This window comes from Cicer arietinum, chromosome 1, assembly GCF_000331145.2.
Source record: "Cicer arietinum cultivar CDC Frontier isolate Library 1 chromosome 1, Cicar.CDCFrontier_v2.0, whole genome shotgun sequence".
In the NCBI taxonomy this organism is placed as follows: domain Eukaryota; kingdom Viridiplantae; phylum Streptophyta; class Magnoliopsida; order Fabales; family Fabaceae; genus Cicer; species Cicer arietinum.
In genome coordinates this window covers 48008068-48019526 of record NC_021160.2, presented here as the reverse complement: position 1 = coordinate 48019526, position 11459 = coordinate 48008068, and the positions used below count along the sequence as shown (strand labels likewise).

The 11459-nt window shown below is 24.3% G+C and overlaps 1 protein-coding gene across 1 annotated transcript; it reads left to right on the top strand.

The window, feature by feature from the left end:
- The first annotated feature begins 3089 nt into the window (after positions 1–3089).
- LOC101510517 (fatty acyl-CoA reductase 3-like) lies at positions 3090–9040 on the top strand. Its single transcript, XM_004487454.4, has 10 exons — positions 3090–3290; positions 3399–3502; positions 5135–5337; positions 7023–7123; positions 7245–7437; positions 7615–7776; positions 7864–7945; positions 8039–8305; positions 8446–8573; positions 8665–9040. Exons 1-10 carry the CDS (start codon positions 3209–3211, stop codon positions 8816–8818), a joined length of 1476 nt encoding a protein of 491 aa, XP_004487511.1. The 5' UTR covers positions 3090–3208; the 3' UTR covers positions 8819–9040.
- The last annotated feature ends 2419 nt before the right edge of the window (positions 9041–11459 follow it).

Genomic DNA, 11459 nt, shown 5'->3' with positions numbered 1-11459 from the left:
TAATTTTACATTTCCTATGTCATAATTTTGGTCATTAGTTTATGGATTAGTTTATGAAATGTTGTTAATATGAAGTTATGAACTAATCAATGCTACAAACACCACATTAATATAATGCATTAAGTAAAAAGGTCCATTAAACTCGCATGTTCCTAATCGAATTATAGTCAGCAAGACCTAAATTGTATGATTCTCAACTTTTTGCATTTTTCCAACGAAACCAATAATGAGTTTGTTAAAAAAATCAACTAATATTATTTCTTTTTCATAACATTGTATTATTCTTAACAATTTATCATATTGCTGCAAAAAAAAGTTGTATTATTACCCACAGTAAATTATTTACTTTAGTGTCATTCAATTTCAGTTGTTGTTGTTAAAGGCGGTTTTAACCGTTAGTTAGTTATGTGTGTTGTTTATTGCCTCTCAATGTAGTCCTCCGTGTGTGTATAAATATACAAGTTTATTTGTTCTAAATATTATTTTATTTTATTTTATTTATTCTCAAATAGAAATAATTTCATTTAATCATTTAAAAGATTTTAATAAGATTATTTACTCTCAAACAGAATTAATTTTATTTCTAATAATAATTCAAACTATTTCTTTTAATCAATATTTTTAACATCTAATTCATTGTGTAACTACCATTACTTAGGTGAATAAATTAAAAAATAAGTTGATTTTTGAACGACTTAATTATCCGTTATCACAACTAAAGTGTAAAGATACATGTAAAGTACAAGAGTAAGTCATTTTAAAAAAAAAAAAACAAGGTTTATTTGAAGTTTTAATCTATTTATTTTTATTAATTAATGAAATTGATTTTTTACTTTTAAAATATGACAATTTTGATATCTCATTTTGATTTTTAACTAAAAAAAGATTGCGATATGCTTTAAATAATATAATTTATGATACGATAATTTAAAATTATTAACACTCATGAAGTCATTATAAAACCTTCTTAAAACTTATTTTTCAACTTCAAATTTTTTTCATTTTATAATTTATTTAATGATATATAATCAATGTATTTAGATAAGTCTATTTAATAAAATCGTATCTTACATCATTTAAAATATTTTAAATTATCATTTTTTTAGTTCAAAATTATGATAGAAGGACCACGACTATTAAAATAGAAGGATAATTACCGTGAATTAGTGAAAATAGAAGGACAAAAAAAAAAAAAATAATTTACTTTTAAATATGATATGAGTATATTAGGTGCAGTTATTATTTTTTTTCTTTCTAAACATAAGATACAGCTTATTATAATTCTAGTTTATCTTGAAAACCGAAAAGTTGAATTGAATATATTCATGAATAAATGATATTTTAGTAACATCTACACATCAAATTGTTTCATTAAATTTCCCCACCTACTTCTTTTAATGTTAGTGATATCTCTCTATAAATGGAGTAGAAATTGAGAGGAAAAAATAGAATATGAAAATGAAAAAAACAATAATGATAGTGAGATACTCTCTGTCTAAATTGAGAGGAAATAAAGGAAAATGATCTCCACTCTATAATTAAATACTGAGATACTACATATTAGACCTGTCAAAATTAACGGTGCCGTTAGATTTATATTTCAGTATAGATTGTATCTTAAAAATGAATGAATTTTTTTGAATAAGTCATTTAGATTAAATTAAAAATGAGACATGGTTGTGCTTAAACAAGTGGACTATGAACACGTTAAAACATTTAAAAAGATAATTTAAAAAAATTATTATGAGTAAACTTGAAACAACTTAAATAATGATAATTTTTCTACTTTTGGATTAATTTTTACAAAGGGTAATAATTTTTTTAGACTGATTCTAATAAACAAAAGTAACATGTCCTAAATTGAGAAATAAAATAAAATCTAATTTACTAAAAAAAATAAGAAAATATATCCACTACATGCCATGAACAACATAACATTGCTGTAATATTTCTTCCACCAACTAAGACCAGGAGTGTCAATTCAGCACCTTCCTTTACGATTGTCAACTAAGACTAACATCGATTGTAATTAGAGCTGTCAAAAAACCCTAAACTATTAGGCCTTCTTAGTTTTTTTCCTATTAAATTTTTAATATTAGACCTCCTATAAAAATATTTTTTTTAAAATTTTGGTCCATTATTTCATGGGGCTTAAGAGAGAGAGCTCAGGGGCTTATAGGCCCCCAATATTTTGATAATATTGAGATTTTTTTTAAAAAAGTTTTTAAAATATATTTTTTTTCAAAAAAAATTAAAAAATATTTTTTTCTCAAAAAATTTTGTGAGAAAAATAAATAAAAAATTCTCAAAAAAATTCGATTTTTTTCAAAAAAATTCTCGGTGAAAAAATCGATTTTTTTTTTGAAAACGTGAGGCCCACCAAGCCCCCAAAATTTTAGGGGGCTGGGGCTTACTTTTTTAGGGCATTTTAAATTATAAATTTGTTTTGCCCCTACAACATGTGGACTGTGGACTGAAGCCAATAATTAGAGAACTTATCAAATTGACAGCTCTAATTGCAACACCACCCTCACCTTCTTGCTCTTAAGACCAAATGCGATTAGGTCTTATATAGTGATATATATTGTTATGTATTATAATTTTATTTGAATTTTTATTAATTAAAATAAAAAACATCGAAAGAAAAATAAATGAAAAAACCTAATGACAAATCAAACTAAAACCAACTAACTTTTCATGTAGTCGAACCCTTTAAAGCATTTCGGATGAGCCTATTTAACAGTGTATATATATAGACACACGCAGTCAGAATTCAGAACAACATGGACGTCCCTCTGGGCAGTCCATAATTAAAGCTCCTTACTTTTTATTTAAAATTTAAAATAAATTTTGGTTTAATTCATGTACATGTAGTAGAGTGTCGTTGAGTTGAATCACAGTTCACTTCTAGCTAGTCACCTACCAACAACACATCTTTTATTATAATTATAAATTTTATTTAATTAGTTCGTTTTATACACTTGTTGAAAGAACAAAGATGAAAAAAAAAAAAAAAAACTTCACTATCAAATACAGCTTTTAAGTTATAGGGAGCCATCAAATCATTATTGCTATGCTTTTATAAATATGAAACGGGGTTTCATATTTTCATTAGATATTTCCTTCCATATACAACTAAAACAATTTCTTCTTACATGCCACTTTGCTTTATTTTCTAACTTCTTAATACATTCATTTTTCACTACAAATGGAAGAGGTTGGAAGCATACTTCACTTTATCCAAGACAAGACCATCTTGATTGTTGGTGCCACTGGTTTTCTTGCCAAAAGTACTCTCACTCTCTCTCATACATCCTTTATTTGTACAAAACATTTTTAATTTGGTGCTAAAGTGGACATGGACATTAATTTTTTATATATGGTTGTGTGTTTTACAGTATTTTTGGAGAAGGTATTGAGAGTTCAACCAAATGTTAAAAAACTTTTTCTTCTTTTAAGAGCATCTGATGATAAATCTGCAGCTTGTCGTTTGCAAAATGAGGTATGTGAAAGCACAAATATATTACTCTGTTGGTCGTTTAAATTTATTTATTGTGTGACAAATGTTTATAACATTTTAATCATATCTACAAAAATGTCATTTAAAAATTTGTAATTGACTTAATAGTAAAGATTAAAAAAAATTTGTAAAAAAATATCATAGAATCTAAAAGTAAAAAAAAAAAAATTGAAGACTAAAAATATTTTTAACTTTAAATTATAATACTACATTTGATCTTTTATATATATAAAGAAGAAGAAAAATAATTAAGACGAATGAAATTATCAAATACTTCCAAAATGACCTTACAAATGAGATTGGATTTTTCCACAAAGTATCTATCTTAGGCTATTTCCTTCCCATAAAGTTGACAGAGTGACGAAAATAGTAAGCGATTCTTTCCTCTTAAGGCTATCGCATTTCATTCTTTACTTTATCGTTGACATTTATTGGTTTCAAACTTGCACGCACTCAATTCTTGGTTATTTTAATTTATTTTTTTCATATATTAATTTTGAAGTATGAAAAATGCTATTTGTGTTGAAAAATAGTTGTCACGAGAGGCTCGTGATAGTTGTAATTTGTTAGTGAGAAGTAGCACTATAATTTTATAATGAAGAGTCCACTGAGATGTTGAACAATGCAAACTGACAACACTATCTTGTTGCTGTAACTCACAGAGCCAATTGTAACTTTAAATATGAATTATTCAATTATGATATAATAATTTAAAAAATATTAATCGTGTGAATATGGAGTTTTTTACAGTCTATATATATATATAAATATATATATATATATATATATTAAATAATATTAAATAAGATTTTTTTCACCATAAATATATTAAAATTTATATTTTTTTATGATATGTTATGGTTAAAACTTTAAAGTATCATAAATTTAATGATTTAATTTTTAATACGTATATAATTTAATATATATTAATTTATCTATAATTTTAAATTAAAGATTAAATTAGCGAATAATGTTAACAAGTGTATATTTTAAGAGTCTAAGTAGAAATATAATTTTAGACATCGTATATTTTATATTTTGAAATTATAAAAGTGGAATTTTCTCTTTTAAAATTTGTTTTTATTTTCTTTTTATTTAGAATACTTGTTAACATAACTTTTAAATTATTAATTTAATAATATTTTAAAGTCTTAATAATTATACGTCATAAAATAAAATAAAAGTTACATAACACTTGTCACATGGATTTTCATTAAAAAGTGATGACTAAAATCAATAACGGAAAATATTTACAGATATAAGTTTGAAGAAATTTTTGTAAGAATTAAAAATAAAATTTTGTATATTTATAAAAACGAAAAGCTTCTTTGATAAAATAAAAATTTGGCATTTGAAATTTTGAATTTTTTTCAACATATTTTTCAATTGTCTTCTAGACTTGATCCACACTTTTGGGTGAATATATACGTTGAATCCAATGTTATAGTAGTCCATGTTGTTGCTCTCGCGATCGGTCTCAACAAAACACATTACAATATATAACACATTTTTTATTTATTGTTAAGCCTCTCAAACACTTGTTAAAAAATAGCTTTTCGAAAACATTAAAAATTGTGTGGCTAAGACGAGCTTAAATATATTTTTGGCATTTAGATATTAGCGAAGGACTTGTTTAATTTGCTAAAGGACAAAATGGGTGCAAATTTTGAGTCTTTTATTTCGGAAAAGTTGACTCTGGTGCCTGGGGATATCTCTTGTGAAGACTTGGGTTTGAAGAATTCCATTTTAAGGGATGATATTTTGTGTCAAACAGATGTTATCATTAATTTGGCTGCAACTACCAACTTTGATGAAAGGTACGTACGAACTGTATATATTTACTTATCGCATACTATTTTTTTTTTATGCAAAAATTTATTTATCTAAAAGATGCATATATTAGGTCTAGTGGTAATATGACACAATTTAATTTTTTATTAATTTGTGTGTATTCCGTGCAAAGTAAGGATAAATTATTGCTTTACAATATCTTTTTTATCAACTTACATAAATATTCATATACTAATTAAAATAAATTCTATTTAGAGGCGTAAATATATTGGTAATTCTTCATTAAAAAATAAATAATGAATCTATAACAACAAAAAAACATGTTGAAAATGTTATGTTTTAAGTATAAAAATAAAAATAAATATTAATTTAATTTTAAATTAATAATTTTTAAAAATATACATGTAGATGATCAAAATAAAAAACGTGTTTACATTTTTTGTTTTATTTTAGCATTGACATAAATATATTAAACTTAATAACTTAAAATTATATTATATTTATAAATTAAGTAAATATATGTTGACTTCAAAAGTAATTTTTGTTTAAGTTATTCCGCTATTATCTTTTTATAGACATTAAATTTTAAGAATCTATTTATTCAATATTTTATATTACCTTAACGACCATGCAACCAAAAATTACAAAAAAATAAATATGTGTAGCTATAAAATCTTATAGTCAATGTTTTACTTGTATTTTAAAAAGTATTATATGTCGAATTAAACTAAGTGTGAAATAGTATTAAAATTTTATAAAATATATATCACATACATACCTTATAAAATTGATACATTTAAGCCCAAAATAATTTAGTAAATTATAAGAAACACCACAAAGTTAGATTGTTGTTCTACCAAATAGAAAAAATACCACATAGTCCATATAAAATCTCATGATTTGATTTATCATAGAAATGTCACCATCAAATAGATGTTAAATAGTTTATCTATTTAATGCTTTTTTCTATAATTTTCTCTTGTAAATTTTTAGTCTCTATAAAATCTCATTATTTTGTTTTTAAACTTTAAAAAAAAAATTCATCTAATTTTAGTCTCTTAAATTTTTTTATTTTTATTTTAGATCCCTAATTTTAAACTAACTATTGTCCTTTGAATTTTTGAATGATATTTTGTATTAAAGTTTAGTACATGTTTAATAACTTGCTTGTAAAAAATTTAGAATTTTTCAACAAAAGATTATTCAAATATGAATTTTTAAGCTTTTTGTACTTAACAATTCATATTTAATTTTTTTGTTTTTTTTTTTAAAATCTAAACTTTTGTAGGGAATTTTCTTATAATGTCTTAAACATTAATAAAAAATTAAAAAAATATGCAATAGTTGACATAAAATCAAAGACATAAAATGTAAACAAAAATTATAAAGACTAAAAGTTTGACCATTTTTTTTTAAAGTCTAAAAACAGAATAGTGAAAGTTTATATTAAAAACTTATTTAATTATAAAGTATATAGATATTTAAAAAATTCAAAATAAAATATTCCATTTTAATAAATTTTAAATAAGTACTATATCTATTCTCTATTTAGTGTTATTATAATTTTTGATTACTAAATATAGTAAAAGTAGACCGTTGAACCATGTTTGAGAGATCCATATTAACACACAACCTTCAAAAATCATATTTAAAGCTTATATACAATGTGTCAATGATTCGTTATCTTTTACTTTTCTCAATGAAAATATAGGTATGATATAGCATTGGGTCTAAATACATTTGGAGTAAAGCATATCATAAACTTTGCGAAACAATGTAACAAACTCAAAGTGCTTGTCCATATATCAACAGGTTAGTATTAAATTTATGTCGATATCAATCCAAATATATGGTTCAAATTAAACATTATTAATTAACCTAAGGTCACATTGATTGGCATAATTAATCAGTTTTGTACTTGAATTAATTTCAGCTTATGTATGTGGTGAAAAAAGTGGACTCATACTAGAGAGCCCCTATCTATTTGGTGAAACACTAAATGGTGTGTCTGGATTAGACATCAATGCTGAAAAGAAATTAGTAACTGAAAAATTGGATGAGCTACAAGAGATGGGAGCCACGGAACGTGAAATTAAATTGGCCATGAAGGACCTAGGTATTAAAAGGTTTGTGAAATAATGGTGTATTATCTTTTATTAAATAATATAGTATTTATAGTGGAATATATTACTATCTTCTCATTTTTCATGGTTCTGTTTTTGTTAGTTGTTTCCAATTTTTGAATAAATTTATGTGTAGTCTTCCGGACTGAATTGTAATTATGAAATTTGATATGATTTAAGGGCAAATGTTTATGGATGGCCAAACACATATGTGTTTACGAAGGCAGTGGGGGAGATGCTTGTGGAACAATTAAGAGGAAACTTATCTGTTGTTATTTTGCGTCCTACAATTGTTACAAGTACATTCAAAGAACCTTTTCCTGGTTGGTCCGAAGGAATCAGGTAAATATTAAATAATAAGCAGATTGGTTGGTCAATTAGAATATTTATTAAAAAGATGTTACTAATAAATAATATTTTATTTTATAGAACCATTGACAGTTTAGCTGTTGCTTATGGGAAAGGAAAACTATCATGTTTCCTTGGAGATGTCGAATGTGTTGTTGATATAGTGAGTTTTTGTATTAAATCAATTTTTGTTATATATATATAAATTATTTCCATTTCTAATCTCATTTCAATGTACCATGAATTTGATAAGCAGATACCAGCTGATATGGTAGTTAATGCAATATTAGTGGCTATGGTAGCTCATGCAAATCAACCTAGTGATATTTTATATCATGTAGGTTCCTCTGTTTTAAATCCAATTAGATACCTTAATCTCCAAGAATATGGATTTAGATATTTCAAGGCAAAACCATGGATAAACAAAGATGGATCCATAGTTAAAGTTGGCAGTGTAACCATGTTACCTGACATGGCTAGCTTCAAGAGATATATGTTCATTCGCTACCTTCTTCCGTTACAGGTTCTTATTTATATATTTTTCAAGGTTTTAATAATTCAAATTTCAAGATTAGGAAATAATACTAACACTACAACTAATTATTACCTTCAGAATTTTTTTTTTTTAAATCTCATTTGTTTTCTCACTTTTACATTTGATAGGGACTGAAATTGGCCAATGTAGTATTTTGCCAATATTTTCAAAAAACTTATCTTGAACTCAATAGAAATATTCAGATTGTGATGCGTTTGGTGGAACTTTACAGACCTTACGTATTCTTCAAGGGAATGTAAGAGTTACTTTAGATAAATTTTTCTAGAATTAGTCATTTTTTATCCATAAAACATTTGACACAAAATGTTAATTATTATGGCACACAGATTTGATGATATGAATACAGAGAAATTGCGGAGAGCAGTAAGAGAAAGTGGAACAGAGAGAGATTTGTTTTACTTTGATCCCAAAGTGATTGATTGGGAAGATTACTTTTTGAACATCCATGTCCCTGGTATCGTCAAGTACATTTTCAAGTGAAACAAACGTTTCATTATAAATTCATATTTGTTATAAAGATACTACAATACATTGTGGTATTCTATATTTCATTATTATCTGCTCAATCAAAGGTTGTGTAATTCATATTAGCTAGCTACCAAATAAAATTAATAACTTTTAATAAGTTTGTGTTATCAAATACAATATTATCATGTATTAATATTTGCTTTCTATTACAATTGATAGTCTCTATTTATTTCATCATGAATTGTCGGACTGATTTATTTTTTGCCCCTTTTTTAAATTCATTATGAATGTCGTTTAAAATTATTGCACATGGATATTGGATTGTGGCCAGTACTTGTATGGACCAGTGTAATTTTGTAAAGTATCATTTTATTTATTTATATATTCTACAAAGAAATTTTGATTTATACATTTTTTTTATTTATATATTCTACAAAGAAATTTTGTCTTTACATACAAATAGGAAATTTCTTGATAACAAAATTTTCAACTAAAGTGAAAATTTTGTTATAAATCAGAAATTGATTACAAAATTTAATGGTTGAATATATATACTTGAGAAGAATTGGTTGGATTGATCAGGTTTACGTCCAATGGGTAGATATAGTTTGAATTTGATCACTTGCAACTTGATATTTATTTTTGTTGAGAGATGACATATATCAACTATTGCGAGCTTGACAAATAGTTAGTTTGTTGTATTGGTGTTCATTTAGAAACATTGATTAGATCATATAAGCATGGTGTTTCTTGTTGCTGTAATTTTAATGTAGATTATATGTATTTGCGGTGTAACTATTTTTATTTGGTTAAAAATAAATATTTTTCATTTAAGTTCTGTAATTTTTTTTATTTGGTATTTTAAGTTATATTATTTTTTCTGTTAGTCTTTTTTTCATTTTCATCAACTATTAATGTTAATGTTGTAATAACATATTTTTCATTCAAAAAATATTCTTTAAATCTTATAAATAGTCTATATTTTTTATTTTTTCTACAACTATTTAGATACATGTGTACTCTTTTAAACATTGAAATAAATATATATTCATATAATTAACAGTATTATTTTTCGTCCACTTACAAAGACGAAAAATCAAACACACCGCAATAAGATAAAAAATTAAAACGGCGCATCGAGACAACAAATAAACACAACGCCACAAATAAACACAACGCCGCAGTAAAATGACAAAATAATAAAATTACAAAAAAAAATAAATATATGTAAAAATAAAATAACTTATTTAAATAAAAAAGAATAAAAAAGATCAAGATAAATAATTTTAGACAAAAAATTAGTCCTAAATCATTCCTTTTTAGTGAAAACCGTAAAATGGATCAAACTTTAGTTTAGGCAGTCGACCAAACATTTGGATATAGGTACGTGACATCTAAGTTGTTGACATATAAATATGGGATTAAATGAGAATTCATTTATATCGTATTTTATATTAAATTTTGTTTTTTTAATAATATAAATTTATCTAAATTTTAATAATTTTTGAATTCATTAGTTTTTAAATATGTCATGCTTTTCAAGTTGAATTATGGGACTTGTACTTAGAGTTGATTTTAAAAATTCAGTTGTGAGATAATCCTTTAGTAATTTTCGTATATTTATTTTTGATGATATTTTCGAAACTCACATGCCTTGTAATCTCCGACTAATTTCATAGTTTTTTTTCCTTGTTGGGATTTCGTCTTCTTTTTATATAAAAGAAGGGATTAGTTGTAAAAAAATATTAAAATAAATAAATAAAATGTAACGAATAGTGGACCACCAAATCTACATTTACTATATTTCAATTTATAGTTTGCTTGTGAAAGTACTTGTTTTCCTAAACATGTACTTTTGGGATAGGAAATACTACGTGAATTCTTTAGAAGCTGACACTACCCTTACCGTAAAGTACAAGAAACAATGAGAAAGAAACACACGTTTATTGGTGAAGAATTTTATTGGCAAAATCCCTTAGAGGGATTTTAACTAATAATTGAATTTTTTATTTTATTTTTATTTATTTTTAAGTAATTATTTATTTAATTTTAAATAATAATTTGATCATTTATATTTCAAAATATTAATAACAAATTGTTTTAAAAGAAATTCAATAAATTCATCATTATCTTCAACTAAAATCCAAAAAATTCATATATTCATCAAATTCATAACTCATTTCTTCATCTCTAACAACAACAAATCATCAAACAAAGAACTCACTTTAAGATTTGATCTTCAAATTATCAAGAGATTTATATTCTTCTTCTTTTTATTCTTCTTGATAGATTGTATGTTGTTATTTTTATTGGAGATAAAAATATGAGTTTATTTAAATATTTGAATTATGAATTTGATAAAAATGTGGATTTTCTGAAGATGATAATTGATTTTCTATATTTTGTTTGAAGATGATGATAGTTTTATGAGTTTCAGTAAAAAAAATGTATTATATTATTGATATTTTAAAATATAAAATATCAATTTAGAAAAGAAAAAAAAAAGATAAATAACTGAATTGTTACCTGAAATTAAATTAAGAAGTCGTGATAAGTATTTTGTCTTTTTTCATAGAGAAACAAGTAGTTGACTCGTGCAACAATAGACATTAATTTTTTTTTTTCAGATTACATTTTAATTTATTTTCAATTT

Excerpts from the sequence above, each read along its gene's own strand:
- LOC101510517 (XM_004487454.4), top strand. The coding sequence starts at position 3,209 with ATGGAAGAGGTTGGAAGCATACTTCACTTTATCCAAGACAAGACCATC. Across the intron at positions 3,503-5,134 it reads CTTGTCGTTTGCAAAATGAG|ATATTAGCGAAGGACTTGTT; the intron begins GTATGTGAAAGC and ends TTTGGCATTTAG. Across the intron at positions 8,306-8,445 it reads GCTACCTTCTTCCGTTACAG|GGACTGAAATTGGCCAATGT; the intron begins GTTCTTATTTAT and ends TACATTTGATAG.